This window comes from Salmo salar, chromosome 20, assembly GCF_965601325.2.
Source record: "Salmo salar chromosome 20, fSalSal1, whole genome shotgun sequence".
NCBI classification, from domain to species: Eukaryota; Metazoa; Chordata; class Actinopteri; order Salmoniformes; family Salmonidae; genus Salmo; species Salmo salar.
In genome coordinates, this window is record NC_138310.1 from 88,828,793 (window position 1) to 88,852,037 (window position 23,245).

The 23,245-nt window shown below is 42.4% G+C and overlaps 1 protein-coding gene across 2 annotated transcripts in view; it reads right to left on the reverse strand.

Annotated features, from left to right (window-relative positions):
* Positions 1–23,245, reverse strand: part of sgsm2 (small G protein signaling modulator 2) — a 167,484-nt gene that overhangs the window by 130,652 nt on the left and 13,587 nt on the right. For both annotated transcript variants that reach the window (XM_082966795.1, XM_082966796.1), the window contains exon 2: positions 16,587–16,662. In XM_082966795.1, the coding sequence (XP_082822921.1) occupies positions 16,587–16,662 (76 nt within the window). The remainder of the gene's footprint in view (positions 1–16,586; positions 16,663–23,245) is intronic.

The following is a 23,245-nucleotide window of genomic DNA, read 5'->3' on the forward strand; positions in this document are numbered from 1 at the left end:
TAACATCAGGTTCACTGTTATAATCCCTCTATCCCTCCCTCTCCTTTAACATCAGGTTTACTGTTATAATCCCTCTATCCCTCCCTCTCCTTTAACATCAGGTTTACTGTTATAATCCCTCTATCCCTCCCTCTCCTTTAACATCAGGTTCACTGTTATAATCCCTCTATCCCTCCCTCTCCTTTAACATCAGGTTCACTGTTATAATCCCTCTATCCCTCCCTCTCCTTTAACATCAGGTTTACTGTTATAATCCCTCTATCCCTCCCTCTCCTTTAACATCAGGTTTACTGTTATAATCCCTCTATCCCTCCCTCTCCTTTAACATCAGGTTTACTGTTATAATCCCTCTATCCCTCCCTCTCCTTTAACATCAGGTTCACTGTTATAATCCCTCTATCCCTCCCTCTCCTTTAACATCAGGTTTACTGTTATAATCCCTCTATCCCTCCCTCTCCTTTAACATCAGGTTTACTGTTATAATCCCTCTATCCCTCCCTCTCCTTTAACATCAGGTTTACTGTTATAATCCCTCTATCCCTCCCTCTCCTTTAACATCAGGTTCACTGTTATAATCCCTCTATCCCTCCCTCTCCTTTAACATCAGGTTTACTGTTATAATCCCTCTATCCCTCCCTCTCCTTTAACATCAGGTTTACTGTTATAATCCCTCTATCCCTCCCTCTCCTTTAACATCAGGTTTACTGTTATAATCCCTCTATCCCTCCCTCTCCTTTAACATCAGGTTTACTGTTATAATCCCTCTAATCTCCCTCTCCTTTAACATCAGGTTCACTGTTATAATCCCTCTATCCCTCCCTCTCCTTTAACATCAGGTTTACTGTTATAATCCCTCTATCCCTCCCTCTCCTTTAACATCAGGTTCACTGTTATAATCCCTCTATCCCTCCCTCTCCTTTAACATCAGGTTTACTGTTATAATCCCTCTAATCTCCCTCTCCTTTAACATCAGGTTTACTGTTATAATCCCTCTATCCCTCCCTCTCCTTTAACATCAGGTTCACTGTTATAATCCCTCTATCCCTACCTCTCCTTCAACATCAGGTTTACTGTTATAATCCCTCTATCCCTCCCTCTCCTTTAACATCAGGTTCACTGTTATAATCCCTCTATCCCTACCTCTCCTTCAACATCAGGTTTACTGTTATAATCCCTCTATCCCTCCCTCTCCTTTAACATCAGGTTTACTGTTATAATCCCTCTATCCCTCCCTCTCCTTTAACATCAGGTTTACTGTTATAATCCCTCTATCCCTCCCTCTCCTTTAACATCAGGTTTACTGTTATAATCCCTCTATCCCTCCCTCTCCTTTAACATCAGGTTTACTGTTATAATCCCTCTAATCTCCCTCTCCTTTAACATCAGGTTTACTGTTATAATCCCTCTATCCCTCCCTCTCCTTTAACATCAGGTTCACTGTTATAATCCCTCTATCCCTCCCTCTCCTTTAACATCAGGTTTACTGTTATAATCCCTCTATCCCTCCCTCTCCTTTAACATCAGGTTTACTGTTATAATCCCTCTATCCCTCCCTCTCCTTTAACATCAGGTTCACTGTTATAATCCCTCTATCCCTCCCTCTCCTTTAACATCAGGTTCACTGTTATAATCCCTCTATCCCTCCCTCTCCTTTAACATCAGGTTTACTGTTATAATCCCTCTATCCCTCCCTCTCCTTTAACATCAGGTTTACTGTTATAATCCCTCTATCCCTCCCTCTCCTTTAACATCAGGTTTACTGTTATAATCCCTCTATCCCTCCCTCTCCTTTAACATCAGGTTCACTGTTATAATCCCTCTATCCCTCCCTCTCCTTCAACATCAGGTTTACTGTTATAATCCCTCTATCCCTCCCTCTCCTTTAACATCAGGTTTACTGTTATAATCCCTCTATCCCTCCCTCTCCTTTAACATCAGGTTCACTGTTATAATCCCTCTATCCCTCCCTCTCCTTTAACATCAGGTTCACTGTTATAATCCCTCTATCCCTCCCTCTCCTTTAACATCAGGTTTACTGTTATAATCCCTCTATCCCTCCCCCTCCTTTAACATCAGGTTTACTGTTATAATCCCTCTATCCCTCCCTCTCCTTTAACATCAGGTTTACTGTTATAATCCCTCTAATCTCCCTCTCCTTTAACATCAGGTTCACTGTTATAATCCCTCTATCCCTCCCTCTCGTTTAACATCAGGTTTACTGTTATAATCCCTCTATCCCTCCTCTCCTTCAACATCAGGTTCACTGTTATAATCCCTCTATCCCTCCCTCTCCTTTAACATCAGGTTTACTGTTATAATCCCTCTATCCCTCCTCTCCTTTAACATCAGGTTCACTGTTATAATCCCTCTATCCCTCCCTCTCCTTTAACATCAGGTTCACTGTTATAATCCCTCTATCCCTCCCTCTCCTTTAACATCAGGTTCACTGTTATAATCCCTCTATCCCTCCCTCTCCTTTAACATCAGGTTTACTGTTATAATCCCTCTATCCCTCCCTCTCCTTTAACATCAGGTTTACTGTTATAATCCCTCTATCCCTCCCTCTCCTTTAACATCAGGTTTACTGTTATAATCCCTCTATCCCTCCCTCTCCTTCAACATCAGGTTTACTGTTATAATCCCTCTATCCCTCCTCTCCTTCAACATCAGGTTTACTGTTATAATCCCTCTATCCCTCCTCTCCTTTAACATCAGGTTTACTGTTATAATCCCTCTATCCCTCCTCTCCTTTAACATCAGGTTTACTGTTATAATCCCTCTATCCCTCCCTCTCCTTTAACATCAGGTTCACTGTTATAATCCCTCTATCCCTCCCTCTCCTTTAACATCAGGTTTACTGTTATAATCCCTCTATCCCTCCCTCTCCCACTCTCTCTTCATTTCTCCCTTCCGCTCTTTCTTTCAACCACTGATTCCCACCGCTCTCACTCCCACACAAACAAGCCACACAATCAGACACATACACACGCACACACATACACGCAGACATGAACAGACAGAGAACCAGCCTCCCCACTGCTTAATCAACCAAAACTCTGGGTGTCAATGACGTGATGAGCACTGCTCCCAGGCTACAATGACGTGATGAGCAGTGCTCTCAGACTATAATGATGGTGATGAGCACTGCTCTCAGACTATAATGATGGTGATGAGCACTGCTCTCAGACTATAATGATGGTGATGAGCACTGCTCTCAGACTATAATGATGGTGATGAGCACTGCTCTCAGACTATAATGATGGTGATCTGCACTGCTCTCAGACTATAATGATGGTGATGAGCACTGCTCTCAGACTATAATGATGGTGATGAGCACTGCTCCCAGACTATAATGATGGTGATGAGCACTGCTCCCAGACTATAATGATGGTGATGAGCACTGCTCACAGACTATAATGATGGTGATCTGCACTGCTCTCAGACTATAATGATGGTGATGAGCACTGCTCTCAGACTATAATGATGGTGATCTGCACTGCTCTCAGACTATAATGATGGTGATGAGCACTGCTCTCAGACTATAATGATGTGATGAGCACTGCTCTCAGACTATAATGATGGTGATGATCACTGCTCTCAGACTATAATGATGGTGATGAGCACTGCTCTCAGACTATAATGACATGATGAGCACTGCTCTCAGACTATAATGATAGTGATGAGCACTGCTCTCAGACTATAATGATGGTGATGAGCACTGCTCTCAGACTATAATGATGGTGATGAGCACTGCTCTCAGACTATAATGATGGTGATGAGCACTGCTCTCAGACTATAATGATGGTGATGAGCACTGCTCTCAGACTATAATGACATGATGAGCACTGCTCTCAGACTATAATGATGGTGATGAGCACTGCTCTCAGACTATAATGATGGTGATGAGCACTGCTCCCAGACTATAATGATGGTGATGAGCACTGCTCTCAGACTATAATGATGGTGATGAGCACTGCTCTCAGACTATAATGATGTGATGAGCACTGCTCTCAGACTATAATGATGGTGATGAGCACTGCTCTCAGACTATAATGATGGTGATGAGCACTGCTCTCAGACTATAATGATGGTGATGAGCACTGCTCTCAGACTATAATGATGGTGATGAGCACTGCTCTCAGACTATAATGATGGTGATGAGCACTGCTCCCAGACTATAATGATGGTGATGAGCACTGCTCTCAGACTATAATGACGTGATGTTGTGGTATCAGACTAAGATTATTATCCATTGACCAGACAAACATCAAACAAACCATCCATTTACTATAACGTAATGCCATTGATGGATGTGTGTGTATGTGTAGGTGTGTGTGTGTGTGTGTGTGTGTGTGTGTGTGTGTGTGTGTGTGTGTGTGTGTGTGTGTGTGTGTGTGTGTGTGTGTGTGTGTGTGTGTGTGTGTGTGTGTACAGACCATCGAGTGCCTTTGGATGCACACACTGCATCCAAAAATCTACCCTATTCCCTACACAGTGCACCACTTTTAGGGTACCATTTGGGATGAACCCTGGGATTTTGGACCACCCATATGATCAACTACATGCCATAACATTTTCCTATCCCATGATTTAACCCTTAATTCCTTACCTTGTTGCCCTGAAGTTTTGAGCAACTTTCTAGGTTGATCTCTATCAGGGTGGATTGAGTGCAGGGTGCCGTTTCTCCAGCCACACCAAGTACACAGACAGACCCCGTAAACAGTCACCTGCCACTTTGTTCCTATCTATCTAAACTGGTGTTGAAGCTAAATGGTACACAGAGGCCAACCATGCTAACAGCCTCCCACTGGGTTCCTAATCTGTCTAGACTAGCACTGACGCTAATGCTAGTCTTAGCTGTTAGCTAATCATGCTAACAGCCTCCCACTGGGTTCCTAATCTGTCTAGACTAGCACTGACGCTAATGCTAGTCTTAGCTGTTAGCTAATCATGCTAACAGCCTCCCACTGGGTTCCTAATCTGTCTAGACTAGCACTGACGCTAATGCTGGTCTTAGCTGTTAGCTAATCATGCTAACAGCCTCCCACTGGGTTCCTAATCTGTCTAGACTAGCACTGACGCTAATACTAGTCTTAGCTGTTAGCTAATCATGCTAACAGCTAAGAGGCTCCTGCCGAGCTACAGACACAATGGCAGTTACCACCTGTCATCTAGCATTGACGCTAACGGTATTGGTCTTCCATCAACATCAGTGATGTAGTTGTAATGTTTGAGCGAAGAGGATGTGTCACGCTGCTAGCTATAGGGGCGTGGCGTGGGGTATAACATTCTGTCAGAGAATCCTCTGCTGTCTCTGCATGCACACTCAAACACACACTCACAGACACACGCACATAGATACACACACACACACACACACACACACACACACACACACACACACACACACACACACACACACACACACACACACACACACACACACACACAATAAATTGCATGGCAGGCACGACAACACATCATACAGATACACCATAAAACCTACTTCCGCAAACACACACACATCCCAATGCAGCAGTTGCTAGCGTTAGCTACAACACGTAGCTAGCGTTAGCTCCGACCAGGGCACCACAACACGTAGCTAGCGTTAGCACCGACCAGGGCACCACAACACGTAGCTAGCGTTAGCTCCGACCAGGACACCACAACACGTCTCCTGGAATAAAACTCAGTTAGCTCCGACCAGGACACCACAACACGTCTCCTGGAATAAAACTCAGTTAGCTCCGACCAGGACACCACAACACGTCTCCTGGAATAAAACTCAGTTAGCTCCGACCAGGACACCACAACACGTCTCCTGGAATAAAACTCAGTTAGCTCCGACCAGGACACCACAACACGTCTCCTGGAATAAAACTCAGTTAGCTCCGACCAGGACACCACAACACGTCTCCTGGAATAAAACTCAGTTAGCTCCGACCAGGACACCACAACACGTCTCCTGGAATAAAACTCAGTTAGCTCCGACCAGGACACCACAACACGTCTCCTGGAATAAAACTCAGTTAGCTCCGACCAGGACACCACAACACGTCTCCTGGAATAAAACTCAACCAGGACCACCGACAGAGACGAGACTGCCGTGTTATATAAGTGTGTGTGTGTGTGTGTGTGCATGTATTTGTGTGTGTGTGTGAGCATGTTATTCTGTTCCACAGGGTGCAGACTACACATGTCTGTGTGGAGGATAGCCGAGTTGTCATGGATACCAGCTATAATCAGTGGAATACCTGAAGCTTCTCCCTGGTCCCCAGTGGTTTCCAGCTGGCATCATTCTCAATTAGCCGGTGTGTGTGTGTGTGTGTGTGTGTGTGTGTGTGTGTGTGTGTGTGTGTGTGTGTGTGTGTGTGTGTGTGTGTGTGTGAAATATGAATAGCTGAAGCTTCTCTATGGTCTTCGGTGACTCGTCACTATCAATTAGTTCTATTCACCCACACACACAAACACACACAAACGCACATGGCTAAAGTAACTTAACTCTGTCTATACCCTGTGTCCACGAAACACATGAGCGGTCGAAGAGGAACAGGAAGAACAAGCTTATTGTCCATTTTAAAAGGTTGAAGACCTTTATTTAACTTTATTCAGTCAGGCGTCAACATAGACAATGAATGACACACACACACACACACACACACACACACACACACACACACACACACACACACACACACACACACACACACACACAAATCTAATCACTATATAACCAACTACCCAACCAATGACATCAGCACTATGAGGTCATAACCAAGAAGTACAGCCACTCGTCTTTTGCCATCCATTCATTTCACTCATTGTTCAATACTGTGACTAATCTATTTTATTCAACTATCCTCCATTACCATCTTGCATTTAATCCACAAAACGCGTACAATAAAATACAACCATTTCCTCCATGTATCACAATGGGATTAGTCTTTTCTCGTTATCTGTACGCCAAAAATGGCACCCTATTTGCTACGTAATGCACTATTTTTAATGCAGAGGCATTGTAGAGAGTCCTTCTGCAGAGACATTGTAGAGAGTCCTTCTGCAGAGGCATTGTAGAGAGTCCTTCTGCAGAGACATTGTAGAGTCCTTCTGCAGAGGCATTGTAGAGAGTCCTTCTGCAGAGGCATTGTAGAGAGTCCTTCTGCAGATGGATTGTAGAGAGTCCTTCTGCAGATGGATTGTAGAGTCCCTATGCCGATGGATTTTAGAGTCCTTACGCAGATGGATTTTAGAGTCCTTACGCAGATGGATTTTAGAGAGTCCTTATGCAGATGGATTTTAGAGAGTCCTTATGCCGATGGATTTTAGAAATCCTTATGCAGATGGATTTTAGAGAGTCCCTATGCCGATGGATTTTAGAGAGTCCTTATGCAGATGGATTTTAGAGAGTCCTAATGCAGATGGATTTTAGAGAGTCCCTATGCAGATGGATTTTAGAGAATCCTTATGCAGATGGATTTTAGAGAGTCCTTATGCAGATGGTTTTTAGAGAGTCCTTATGCAGATGGATTTTAGAGAGTCCTTATGCAGATGGATTTTAGAGAGTCCTTATGCAGATGGATTTTAGAGAGTCCTTACGCAGATGGATTTTAGAGAGTCCTTATGCAAATGGATTTTAGAGAGTCCTAATGCAGATGGATTTTAGAGAGTCCTTATGCAGATGGATTTTAGAGAGTCCTAATACAGATGGATTTTAGAGAGTCCTTACGCAGATGGATTTTAGAGAGTGCCGATGGATTTTAGAGAGTCCCTATGCAGATGGATTTTAGAGAGTCCCTATGCCGATGGATTTGAGAAAGTCCTTATGCAGATGGATTTTAGAGAGTCCCTATGCAGATGGATTTTAGAGAGTCCCTATGCCGATGGATTTTAGAAAGTCCTTATGCAGATGGATTTTAGAGAGTCCCTATGCAGATGGATTTTAGAGAGTCCTTATGCAGATGGATTTTAGAGAGTCCTTATGCAGATGGATTTTAGAGAGTCCTTACGCAGATGGATTTTAGAGAGTCCTTATGCAGATGGATTTTAGAGTCCTTACGCAGATGGATTTTAGAGAGTCCTTATGCAGATGGATTTTAGAGAGTCCCTATGGCGATGGATTTTAGAAAGTCCTTATGCAGATGGATTTTAGAGAGTCCTTATGCAGATGGATTTTAGAGAGTCCTTATGCAGATGGATTTTAGAGAGTCCTTATGCAGATGGATTTTAGAGAGTCCTTATGCAGATGGGTTTTAGAGAGTCCTAATACAGATGGATTTTAGAGAGTCCTTACGCAGATGGATTTTAGAGAGTGCCGATGGATTTTAGAGAGTCCTTATGCAGATGGATTTTAGAGAGTCCTAATGCAGATGGATTTTAGAGAGTCCTTATGCAGATGGATTTTAGAAAGTCCTTATGCAGATGGATTTTAGAGAGTCCCTATGCAGATGGATTTTAGAGAGTCCTTATGCAGATGGATTTTAGAGAGTCCTTATGCAGATGGATTTTAGAGAGTCCTTATGCAGATGGATTTTAGAGAGTCCTGACGCAGATGGCTTTTAGAGAGTCCTTAGAAGTTGTGCAACAATTAGTGTGTATTATGTAAGGGTCTGTCAGTCAGACTGCAATCATTCACAGCAGCTGCTGCACCTCATCTCCATTCACTGAAGCAATCTGATACAAACAGACACACATACAGAGGCACACACACACGCAGGCAGGCAGAATATAATAGATAAAGGTGTTCTGTTCAGGAGGAAATAGAACAGAATAGATACAGGTGTTCTGTTCAGGAGGAAATAGAACAGAATAGATACAGGTGTTCTGTTCAGGAGGAAATAGAACAGAATATAATAGATAAAGGTGTTCTGTTCAGGAGGAAATAGAACAGAATAGATACAGGTGTTCTGTTCAGGAGGAAATAGAACAGAATAGATACAGGTATTCTGTTCAGGAGGAATTAGAACAGAATAGATACAGGTGTTCTGTTCAGGAGGAATTAGAACAGAATAGATACAGGTATTCTGTTCAGGAGGAAATAGAACAGAATAGATACAGGTGTTCTGTTCAGGAGGAAATAGAACAGAATATAATAGATAAAGGTGTTCTGTTCAGGAGGAAATAGAACAGAATAGATACAGGTGTTCTGTTCAGGAGGAAATAGAACAGAATAGATACAGGTATTCTGTTCCGGAGGAATTAGAACAGAATAGATACAGGTGTTCTGTTCAGGAGGAAATAGAACAGAATAGATACAGGTGTTCTGTTCAGGAGGAAATAGAACAGAATAGATACAGGTATTCTGTTCAGGAGGAATTAGAACAGAATAGATACAGGTGTTCTGTTCAGGAGGAAATAGAACAGAATAGATACAGGTATTCTGTTCAGGAGGAATTAGAACAGAATAGATACAGGTGTTCTGTTCAGGAGGAATTAGAACAGAATAGATACAGGTATTCTGTTCAGGAGGAAATAGAACAGAATAGATACAGGTATTCTGTTCAGGAGGAAATAGAATAGAATATAATAGATAAAGGTGTTCTGTTCAGGAGGAAATAGAACAGAATAGATACAGGTGTTCTGTTCAGGAGGAAATAGAACAGAATAGATACAGGTATTCTGTTCAGGAGGAAATAGAACAGAATAGATACAGGTGTTCTGTTCAGGAGGAAATAGAATACAGTGAGGGAAAAAAGTATTTGATGCCCTGCTGATTTTGTACGTTTGCCCACTGACAAAGAAATGATCAGTCTATAATTTTAATGGTAGGTTTATTTGAACAGTGAGAGACAGAATAACAACAAAAAAATCCAGAAAAACGCATGTCAAAAATGTTATAAAAAGATTTGCATTTTGATGAGGGAAATAAGTATTTGACCCCTCTGCAAAACACGACTTAGTACTTGGTGGCAAAACCCTTGCTGGCAATCACAGAGGTCAGACATTTCTTGTAGTTGGCCACCAGGTTTGCACACATCTCAGGAGGGATTTTGTCCCACTCCTCTTTGCAGACCTTCTCCAAGTAATTAAGGATTCGAGGCTGACGTTTGGCAACTCGAAACCTTCAGCTCCCTCCACAGATTTTCTATGGGATTAAGGTCTGGAGACTGGCTAGGCCACTCCAGGACCTTAATGTGCTTCTTCTTGAGCCACTCCTTTGTTGCCTTGGCCGTGTGTTTTGGGTTATTGTCATGCTGGAATACCCATCCACGACCCATTTTCAATGCCCTGGCAGAGGGAAGGAGGTTCTCACCCAAGATTTGACGGTACATGGCCCCATCCATCGTTCCTTTGATGCGGTGAAGTTGTCCTGTCCCCTTAGCAGAAAAACACTCCCAAAGCATAATGTTTCCACCTCCATGTTTGACGGTGGGGATGGTGTTCTTGCAGTCATAGGCAGCATTCCTCCTCCTTCAAACACGGCGAGTTGAGTTGATGTCAAAGAGCTCCATTTTGGTCTCATCTGACCACAACACTTTCACCCAGTTGTCCTCTGAATCATTCAGATGTTCATTGGCAAACTTCAGACGGGCATGTATATGTGCTTTCTTGAGCAGGGGGACCTTGCGGCGCTGCAGGATTTCAGTCCTTCACGGCGTAGTGTGTTACCAATTGTTTTCTTGGTGACTATGGTCCCAGCTGCCTTGAGGTCATTGACAAGATCCTCCCATGTAGTTCTGGGCTGATTCCTCACCGTTCTCATGATCATTGCAATTCCACGAGGTGAGATCTTGCATGGAGCCCCAGGCCGAGGGAGATTGACAGTTCTTTTGTGTTTCTTCCATTTGTGAATAATCGCACCAACTGTTATCACCTTCTCACCAAGCTGCTTGGCGATGGTCTTGTAGCCCATTCCAGCCTTGTGTAGGTCTACAATCTTGTCCCTGACATCCTTGGAGAGCTCTTTGGTCTTGGCCATGGTGGAGAGTTTGGAATCTGATTGATTGATTGCTTCTGTGGACAGGTGTCTTTTATACAGGTAACAAACTGAGATTAGGAGCACTCCTTTTAAGAGTGTGCTCCTAATCTCAGCTCGTTACCTGTATAAAAGACACCTGGGAGCCAGAAATCTTTCTGATTGAGAGGGGGTCAAATACTTATTTCCCTCATTAAAATGCAAATCAATTTATAACATTTTTGACATGCGTTTTTCTGGATTTATTTGTTGTTATTCTGTCTCTCACTGTTCAAATAAACCTACCATTAAAATTATAGACTGATCATTTCTTTTTCAGTGGGCAAACGTACAAAATCAGCAGGGGATCAAATACTTTTTTCCCTCACTGTATTCTATTTCCTCCTGAACAGAATACCTGTATCTATTCTGTTCTATTTCCTCCTGAACAGAACACCTTTATCTATTATATTCTGCCTGCCTGTGTGTGTGTGTGCCTCTGTATGTGTGTCTGTTTGTATCAGATTGCTTCAGTGAATGGAGATGAGGTGCAGGAGCTGCTGTAGATACAGGTGTTCTGTTCAGGAGGAAGTAGAATTGATACAGGTGTTCTGTTCAGGAGGAAATAAAATAGATACATGTGTTCTGTTCAGGAGGAAATATAACTGAATATTATAGATACAGGTGTTCTGTTCAGGAGGAAATAGAATAGATACATATGTTCTTTCAGGAAGAAATAGAATAGAATATATACAGGTAGTCTGTTCAGGAGGATAATATAATAGAATAGATACAGGAGTTCTGTTCAGGAGGAAATAGAATAGAATAGATACAGGTGTTCTGTTCAGGAGGAAATAGAATAGAATAGATACAGGAGATCTGTTCAGGAGGAAATATAATATAATAGATACGGGTGTTCTGTTCAGGAGGAAATAGAATAGATATGGGTGTTCTGTTCAGGAGGAAATAGAATAGATACAGGTGTTCTGTTCAGGAGGAAATAGAATAAAATAGATACAGGGGTTCTGTTCAGGAGGATATAAAATAGAACAGATACGGGTGTTCTTTTCAGGAGGAAATAGAATAGAATAGATATGGGTGTTCTGTTCAGGAGGAAATAGAGTAGAATAGATACAAGTGTTCTGTTCAGGAGGAAATAGAATAGATACAGATGTTCTGTTCAGGAGGAAATAGAATAGATACGGGTGTTCTGTTCAGGAGGAAATAGAATAGACACGGGTGTTCTGTTAAGGAGGGAATAGAATAGATACGGGTGTTCTGTTCAGGAGGAAATAGAATAGATATGCGTGTTCTGTTCAGGAGGAAATAGAATGGATTAGTTACAGGAGTTCTGTTCAGGAGGAAATAGAATAGAATAGATACAGGTGTTCTGTTCAGGAGGAAATAGAATAGAATACGGGTGTTCTGTTCAGGAGGAAATAGAATAGATACAGAAGTTCTGTTCAGGAGGAAATAGAATAGAATAGATACAGGAGTCCTGTTCAGGAGGAAATAGAATAGAATAGATACAGGAGTTCTGTTCAGGAGGAAATAGAATAGAATAGATACAGGTGTTCTGTTCAGGAGGAAATAGAATAGAAACAGGTGTTCTGTTCAGGAGGACATAGAATAGAATAAATATGGGTGTTCTGTTCAGGAGGAAATAGAATAAAATAGATACGGGTGTTCTGTTCAGGAGGAAATAGAATAGAATAAATACGGGTGTTCTGTTCAGGAGGAAATAGAATAGAATAGATACAGGTGTTCTGTTCAGGAGGAAATAGAATATAATAAATACGGGTGTTCTGTTCAGGAGGAAATAGAATAGAATAGATACGGGTGTTCTGTTCAGGAGGAAAGCCTGGAAGGTGCCACTTCTGAACACCAACAGATCTAGTAGACCTATATCTAGCCTTATACTGTATGAGTAACGATGGCGTTTGTGTATGTTATGTATTTCTACTTCCTGTATTGACTTGCCAGTGTTATTCTATGTTTGTATAACAGAAAGTCCCTTCAAGGGCAGTACCGTTTATTTTCTAGCCCATGGGTTGGACACAAAATTGTGACGAGAGAAGGAGGCAGAAAAAAAGAGTGTGGTAGCAATCTCTCTACAGTGATTTATCCTGCAATAGGATGTCGTTCAATGGGTAACATACATTTCTGTCTTCTTCTAATGCCTCTTAAAGAGAAAGTAATCTAAAAGTAACAGAATGTAATCAGATTACGGTAATCCAAAAGTTCCGTTACTGATTACAATTTTGGACAGGTAACTAGCAACTGTAACAGATTTCATTTAGAAAGTAACCTACCCAACCCTGCCCACTGCTGTGGTATACATACCTAGACTGAGTGTCCAAAACATTAGCAACACCTTCCTAATATTGAGTTGCACGCCCCTTTTGCCCTCAGAACAGCCTCAATTCGTCGGGCATGGACTTTACAAGGTGTCGAAAGCGTTCCACAGGGATGCTGGCCCATGTTGACTCCAATGTTTCCCACAGTTGTGTGTCAAGTTGGCTGAATGTCCTTTGGGTGGTGGACCATTCTTGTTACACACAGGAAACTGTTGAGTGTGAAAAACCCAGCAGTGTTGCAGTTCTTGACACAAACCGGTGCGCCTGGTACCTACTACCATACCCTGTTCAAAGGCACTTCAATATTTTGTCTTGTCCATTCACCGTCTGAATGGCACACATACACAATCCATGTCTCAATTGTCTCAAGGCTTAAAAATCCTTTAACCTGTCTCCTCCCATTCATCTACACTGATTGACGTGGATTTAATCGGTGACATCAATAAGGGATCATAGCTTTCAACTGGATTCATGTCATAATGTTTTGTAAATATATATTATATTAACCACACACACACAGTACACTATCCCACGAGGTTGGCCTAATTATGTCATTACTCATTCAAATGAGACAACAAAATAAAAAAAGTAAAGCCTTAAATTCCCTTTGCACTTCCTACCATTATTTACCATTTTATATCCCCGGCACTGTAAAATATTGAAATGATAATTACAGCCCAACTTCCCCTCATCTCCTCCCCTCGCCCCCACACCATCCGCGGCCAAGCAGCTCCCTTTTGACATAATATGCTAGGGTAAGTCCCAAATGCACCCTGTTCCCCTATATAGTGCACTACTTTTGACCAGAGCCTATAATAGGGAATAGGGTGCCATTTTAGACAGAGACCAAGTGATTCAGGAGGAGGATGGTAATTTTCCCATCGATCCGTAGGCTAGGAGTTAGGAGCTAAGACATCCCGCCTGCATTGGCTGACCCTCCAAACGGCCCACAGCTTGTTAACTACAAGGAAATGTGGACAACTGGCTCCTTCTTTATCAGAAACTCAGTCTCTAGCTACATAACACAAACGTATACATAACAAAGTGAAACTTTTCTAAAGAGGTTCGGAAAACGTAGGACTGTAGCCTACATAACATGTGATAAAGGAGGCAAACTTATACATAACACAAATGTATAAATAACCCAAGTTGAATTTTCAGATAAGTAGTGGGAGCACTTGAAGGGACTGATAACATATTGGTAAGAAATGTATTATTTTTGACATGTAAGGAACAGGGCTGTGTTTGGCCAGCTCTCATAGGCTGTGTCCCAAAATGCACCCTATCCCTAAGGGAATACGGCCCCATTTGGCCAGCTCCTACACAGACAAAGCTATGATTCACATGCTACTGTGGATTACAGATCATTTTAAAAATGGTGTCAGACAAATTAATAGTATTTATCACATTAACGATGTACAAAGGATGTCCTCGCTCCTCGCTAGCTCCAGCTGCCACGACAGCATCATCTGTACTGAACCATCCCTATCTTTAAAGGGACAATCCGCAGTTCAAACGATAACAAAGCGGACACCCAGCCACTGTTTCGGTAAACAGCTGAGGGATGGGGCTGGAGAAATGTCACCACTCTCAAATTCATAGCGCTATGGATGCAAGGACTGACCACCCATGATATCAAAATTAGGCTTGGGCGGTATAGCGTATACTGGGAAATTTGGAAATAGCCATGGGATGGTTTTTCAATACTGTCAATACTGTTTCAACTATTTTCTTTGATGTGTATATATATATATATATATATTTTTAGCTACTTTTTAAGTAAATACCTGCAGTATAAAGAGAGATAAAGCAGATTGCATTCTTCATTTCTTGTGAGTCACTGTTGTGCAGCACGCGCCAGGTGATCTAATTACAGTATTAAATTCACAACTAAATGTTTGACAGCTAGATATCTTATAACTATTAAGGTAACTGTCTAAAATGTGCTAAATGCGCTGCAGTTGTACTAACAGTAGTTAGCTATCTAGCTTGTTAGCTTCTTGCAAAATCAAGCGTTTGGTAACAGCAGAGATTCCCCTCCTGGATCAAGAGCCTCGCTGTCTAATATTTGTTTTGTGTGGCAAATTGTGAGTAGAATTTTTGAGTTACTTGTATAACTTTATGAGCTAGGATGTCTGTCCTGCAAATAGTTTACGTCAGAAACTGTATAAAATGTTCGCAATGCGCTCGTTAGTATTTAGTTAGCATTCTCTATGGGATTTTACATATACTTGTTAGCATTGCTAACCTTTGGATTACAGAGACTCAGTGGGGTTTGAAAATAACTCTCCTTGTGTTCAGTGCCGGTACTACCAAACATCCCGGGATGGCACAAGGTCGGTATGAAGGTATGACAATCTGAATACCGCCGAAAGCCTAATCAAATTTATATTTGTAACCATGTTTTGAGACCATACAGTGCTTGTTTACAATTACATTGTTTGCAAACATTGAAGTAAAAATAGCTTATATTTAGGGTTCTGATGGAGTGCGATAGTTGAACTAAGCTCATGAAGCATTTCTAAGTTGTATTCTTCAAGAATCAACGTGTAAATATAATTAATATATAAGTTCCAAAAAATGTATGTAGCAACTGCAGATTGCACCTTTAAATGGCTGTAATTACAGCCTGAAACTGACAGTTGAATCTTCAGACTGTTTCTTGGTTGTCATACTCCCAGACTCATGTATATCTATCTTTCTCCTTCTCAAAATAGCACCCTACATAGTGTGTATGAGCCCTGGTCAAACTCTACGGCTCTGTCCTGACCCCGAGGAAGATATAACACTGATATAACACTACCAAACACTACACACACACAGGGGAAGATATACAGCGGCTCTCCACCCCCCCACCCCCCCCTCCCCCCACCCCCTCCCGGTGTGGCGTGAGCAAATTCGGTCCTCAAGGTGTGAGTCACCAACTCGCCAGCTCACCGGCTCGCAGCCATCCGGCCGGAAACTACGTAAACCACTCCACTCCACTTCACTGGAAGTCCTTCCAGAAAATACTGACTGCATTACGGGGGCCACACACACACACACACACACACACACACACACACACACACACACACACACACACACACACACACACACACACACACACACACACACACACACACATCTGTCTTTCTTGGAGAAAGTACATGTTGTGCAACCAGGGAACCTCTAAAATTAGTTTCCATTGACTCCAGTGTGATTATTAACTTTCCATTGCTGCGCCAGCACAGTCAGCAACACAGGTGACGTCAAATACTGTCCTTCACCCAGACTCACTACATTATCAGCTGAGGAGATCTCAGAGAGGGAGCGTGTATGTGTGTGTGTGTACTTACTGCAAAGGCCGATGATGTGGCTGCTGTCTTCATGGACAAACTTCTTAGTCACTGCCTCCTCCATGATCTGTTTCACCTGTACAGAGAGACACAGGATCATTATCGTTATTAAGATTATCATCATTACCATCGTCATCGTCAAAAATCATCATCGTCATTACCATTACCATCGTCATTACCATCGTCGTCATCATCGTCGTCATTACCATTACCATCATTACCATTACCATCGTCATTACCATCGTCGTCATCATCATCGTCATTACCATTACCATCATTACCATTACCATCGTCATTACCATCGTCATCATCATTACCATCGTCATCATCATTACCAGCATCATCATCATTACCAGCATCAGCGTCATCATCATTACCATCATCATCGTCATCATCATCATCACCATCAACATCATCATTGTCATTACCATCATCATCATCATTACCATCATCGTCGTCATTACCATCATCATCATTACCATCATCATCATCACCATCGTCATTACCATTACCATCGTCATCACCATTACCATCGTCATCATCATCATCATTACCATCATCATTGTCATTACCATCACCATCATCATTACCATCATCATTACCGTCATCATCGTCATCATCATTACCATCATCATCATCACCATCATCATTATCATTACCATCATCATCGTCATCCCCATTACCATCGTCATCATCATTACCATCGTCATCATCATTATCATCATTACCATCATCATTGTCATTACCATCATCATCATCATTACCATTATCATCATCATTACCATCATCGTCATTACCGTTGTCATTACCATCACCATCATCATTACCCATCATCATTACCATCGTCATCATCATCATCATTACCATCATCATCATCATCATCACCATCATCATTACCATCATCCATCATAATCAAACTAATCCTTATCACCTCGAATAGAGGGGGTATGTAGCATACACCTTGTAAAGGTCAAAACCACACCACTTGTTAGCTTGAAAATGTATATTCATGGGGGGGGGGCACGCTCACCTGTTGCCCATCCCTGCTCTAGAGAATAGGCTGCCATTCGGGACGCACAGGAGTTGTACGGCTCTGCTTGTTCTCCTGCCAGACTGTCTGGGCGAGGTACTGAGGTCGTTAACACATGTCATGTCACATCTGACTGAGACAGTGATGAGTAAAAGTAAAGATACTTGAATAGAAAATGACTCAAGTAAAAGTCACCCAGTAAAATACTACTTGAGTAAAAGTCTAAAAGTATTTGGTTGATAAAATTGATTTAAAAAAAATAGTCTTCATCAATCTACACGCAATACCCCATAAAACAAAGGTTAAAACAGATTGAGAGATTTTCGCAAATTCATAAAAAATAAAAACTGAAATATCACATTTACATAAGTATTCAGACCCTTTACTCAGTACTTTGTTGAAGAGCTTTGACAGCAATTACAGCCTCAAGTCTTCTTGGGTATGACGCTACAAGCTTGGCACACCTGTATTTGGGGAGTTTCTCCCATTTTTCTCTACAGATCCTCTCAAGCTCTGTCAGGTTGGATGGGAAGCGTCGCTGCACAGCTCTTTTCAGGTCTCTCCAGAGATGTACGATTGGGTTCAAGTCCATGCTCTGGCTGGGCCACTCAAGGACATTCAGAGACTAGTCCCAAAGCCACTCCTGGGCTGTCTTGGCTGTGTGCTTAGGTCGTTGTCCTGTTGGAAGGTGAACCTACGCCCCAGTCTGAGGTCCTGAGCACTCTGGAGCAGGTTTTCATCAAGGATCTATGTGTACTTTGCTCCGTTCATCTTTCCCTCGATCCTGACTAGTCTCCCAATCCCTGCCTCTGAAAAACATCCCTACAGCATGATGCTGCCACCACCATGCTTCACAGTAGGGATGGTGCCAGGTTTCGTCCAGATGTGATGCTTGGCATTCAGGCCAAAGTGTTCAATCTTGATTTCATCACATCAGAGAATCTTGTTTCTCCTGGTCTGAGAGTCCTTTAAGTGCCCTTTGGCAAACTCCAAGCGGGCTGTCATGTGCCTTTTACTGATGAGTGGCTTCCGTCTGGCCACTCTACCATAAAGGCCTGATTGGTGGATTGCTGCAGAGATGGTTGTCCTTCAGGAAGTTTCTCCCATCTCCACAGAGGAACTCTGGAGCTCTGTCAGAGTGACCAGTCGGATTCTTGGCCCTTCTCCAACGATTGCTCAGTTTGGCCGGGTGGCCAGCTCTAGCAAGAGTCTTGGTGGTTCCAAACTTCTTCCATTTAAGAATGATGGAGGCCACTGTGTTCTTGGGGACTTTCAATGCTGCAGACATTTTTTGGTACCCTTCCCCAGATCTGTGCCTCGACACAATCCTATCTCAGAGCTCAACAGACAATTCCTTCGACCTCATGTCTTGGTTTTAGCTCTGACATGCACTGTCAACCATAGGACCTTAGAAAGACAGGTGTGTTCATTTCCAAATCATGTCCAGTCAATTGAATTTACCACAGGTGGATTCCAATCAAGTTGTAGAAACATCTCAAGGATGATTAATGTAAACAAAACATTTATTGAATCCATTTTAGATTAAGGCTATAACGTAACAAAATGTGGAAAAAGTCAAAGGGTCTGAATACTTTCCAAATGCACTGTATATATACTGCTCAAAAAAATAAAGGGAACACTTAAACAACACATCCTAGATCTGAATGAAAGAAATAATCTTATTAAATACTTTTTTCTTTACATAGTTGAATGTGCTGACAACTAAATCACACAAAAATAATCAATGGAAATCAAAAAAATTTCATGGGTCTGGATTTGGAGTCACACTCAAAATTAAAGTGGAAAACCACACTACAGGCTGATCCAACTTTGATGTAATGTCCTTAAAACAAGTCAAAATGAGGCTCAGTAGTGTGTGTGGCCTCCACGTGCCTGTATGACCTCCCTACAACGCCTGGGCATGCTCCTGATGAGGTGGCGGATAGTCTCCTGAGGGATCTCCTCCCAGACCTGGACTAAAGCATCCGCCAACTCCTGGACAGTCTGTGGTGCAACGTGGCGTTGGTGGATGGAGCGAGACATGATGTCCCAAATATGCTCAATTGGATTCAGGTCTGGGGAACGGGCGGGCCAGTCCATAGCATCAATGCTTTCCTCTTGCAGGAACTGCTGACACACTCCAGCCACATGAGGTCTAGCATTGTCTTGCATTAGGAGGAACCCAGGGCCAACCGCACCAGCATATGGTCTCACAAGGGGTCTGAGGATCTCATCTCGGTACCTAATGGCAGTCAGGCTACCTCTGGTGAGCACATGGAGGGCTGTGTGGCACCCCCAAAGAAATGCCACCCCACACCATGACTGACCCACCGCCAAACCGGTCATGCTGAAGGATGTTGCAGGCAGCAGAACGTTCTCCACGGCGTCTCCAGACTCTGTCACATCTGTCACATGCTCAGTGTGAACCTGCTTTCATCTGTGAAGAGCACAGGGCGCCAGTGGCGAATTTGCCAATCTTGGTGTTCTCTGGCAAATGCCAAACGTCCTGCACGGTGTTGGGCTGTAAGCACAACCCCACCTGTGGACGTCGGGCCCTCATACCACCCTCATGGAGTCTGTTTCTGACCGTTTGAGCCGACACATGCACATTCGTGGCCTGCTGGAGGTCATTTTGCAGGGCTCTGGCAGTGCTTCTCCTGCTCCTCCTTGCACAAAGGCGGAGGTAGCGGTCCTGCTGCTGGGTTGTTGCCCTCCTACAGCCTCCTCCACGTCTCCTGATGTACTGGCCTGTCTCCTGGTAGTGCCTCCATGCTCTGGACACTACGCTGACAGACACAGCAAACCTTCTGGCCACAGCTCGCATTGATGTGCCATCCTGGATGATCTGCACTACCTGAGCCACTTGTGTGGGTTGTAGACTCCGTCTCATGCTACCACTAGAGTGAAAGCACCGCCAGCATTCAAAAGTGACCAAAACATCAGCCAGGAAGCATAGGAACTGAGAAGTGGTCTGTGGTCCCCACATGCAGAACCACTCCTTAATTGGGGGTGTCTTGCTAATTGCCTATCATTTCCACCTGTTGTCTATTCCATTTGCACAACAGCATGTGAAATTTATTGTCAATCAGTGTTGCTTCCTAAGTGGACAGTTTGATTTCACAGAAGTGTGATTGACTTGGAGTTACATTGTGTTGTTTAAGTGTTCCTTTTATTGTTTTTTCAGGGATTTACTAGGAACCATAGCAACCCTAGTACTGTTGAAAAGATACAACAGGGATTTACTAGGAACCATAGTAACCCTAGTACTGTTGAAAAGATACAACAGGGATTTACTAGGAACCATAGCAACCCTAGTACTGTTGAAAAGATACAACAGGGATTTACTAGGAACCATAGCAACCCTAGTACTGTTGAAAAGATACAACAGGGATTTACTAGGAACCATAGCAACCCTAGTACTGTTGAAAAGATACAACAGGGATTTACTAGGAACCATAGCAACCCTAGTACTGTTGAAAAGATACAACAGGGATTTACAACAGGTACATATAACCAGTCTACAACCAAAGAAAATGATGATTAAGTCAATGCTCAGTGACAGAACACTGCAACTAAAGAGGTTCTGGAACACTGCAAATAAAGAGGTTCTGGAACAGAACAGGACACAAACCTAATTACAACATTGTAGATCACTCTAACTGTCTGTGAGTTACATAAGGATACATGTACTGTACCTCTCTATCTAATGACTGAGACACATAGCTAGAGCAGTAAAACAATACCATTAACTTCAGGCCTCTAGGCACATACACTCACCAGCCTGTTTATTAGGTACAACAATCTACTACCGGGTTGGACCCCCCTTTTGCCTCCAGAACAGCCTGAATTCTTCGGCGCATTCTACAAGGTGTCAGAAACGTTCCACAGGGATGTTGGTCCATGTTGACACGATGGCATCACGCAGTTGCTACAGATTAGATGGCGGTACATTCATGCTGCCAACAGCCCGTTCCATCTCATCCCGTTATATTCTATTGGGTTAAGGTCCGGGGACTGACCAGGACACTCAGTAAACTGAACTCGCTGTCATGTTCCAGGTAATGTTTTACCACTCCTCAGTTGTCCAGTGTTGGTGATCGCGTGCCCACTGGAGCCGCTTCTAGCTGATAGGAGTGGAACCTGGTGTGGTCGTCTGCTGCAATAGGCCATCCGTAACAATGTCGTGTGTGAAATGACGTAAATGTAAATGTAAATGTAAATGAAAAGCCCAGGAGGGGGTCTGTTTGTGAGATACTGGATTCAGCACGCCTGGCACCGACGATCATACCACGCTCAAAGTCACTTATGTCACTCGTTTTGCCCATTGTAATGTTCAATCAAACAGTAACTGAATGTCTCGACGCCTGTCTGTCTGCTTTATATAGGAATTTTCGTGAATGGGGTTGGTGTACCTAATAAACTGTCCGTTGGAGTGTAGAAGAAAGTGCTAAAATCAGTATTGAGGCAGAAACGAGGAAAGCAAAAGACAGAAAATAAAAACATACGTTCAGAGTACAGTTACACCACTTCCCTGTCTTTTGAGACGTGTAACTTGGTAATATATATATATATATTTCACCTAATTTTAAACATTCTGTCATAAAGAGCACATGTTAAAATTCATAAAAAAATTCATAAAAGATTTTTCCCATTTTTCCCAAATAAATAAGACTATAATAAGTGACAAATAAAGTAACAGGTTTGAAAAGTTCCTCTTAAATCTACCATAACTCCCCTCATGACAGAGGGAATGGAAGCTTGTTGTGTGCAACAGGAAGATTCACACATTGTTTTCTATCTCTCTGGGTAACAGGGTTGATGTGTTACGTTCGACCCGCTCAGTTTTCCTCCACAAAACACCAGAAAAAGGAGTAGAACCAGCTCACCTGCTTTTACACCATGATTTGACTATTAGATGTTCAGTTGTTTAAAAAAGATATATATTTTAAAAGGAATAGTTTCACCATATTAAAACAAGAGTGCAGTTCAAGTAACAGTGTTCACTTAACATGAGGGACAGATGTAAATGAATCACATGACAGAAAAAAAATTATCTTCAGAAAACACTTAGTAAAATAATAAATAAATAGGACTTACAAAGTGAAACTTGGAGAAAATATTGGGGTTCAAGTGGGTTCAAATCTTCCTAGAAGTGACACATGGTTGATGGAGGGACAACGCTTTAGCAAGTCTTTATTCATATAAAATAAAATCAGATTTATTAAATTCTCCATGTGGTCTATATTAAAGGGCACTTCATTTAATATAATGTAATAGGCATTTAAATTTGAATATTGGTGCACAATGTCTACTTAAAATATCAAAAGGATGCAAAAGGCACTCATTTCCTGGAACTTAAATGAATGACCCATCAGTGGAATCAGTCAAAGTATTCATTTCCTGGAATGACCCTTCAGTGAAACCAGTTAAAGCACTCATTTCCTGGAATGACCCTCACTCATCCATCCTCTTCTTGGCATTCAAGGAATGACAGGTGACCAGCTGGAGACAAGAGAACATATCACACAGATTCCAAATGGCACCCTATTCCCTACATAGTGCACTACCTTTCTTTTTTTTACCAGAGCCCATATAACCTGTAGCTCTATAGTTGTTGTTGTTGTACTGC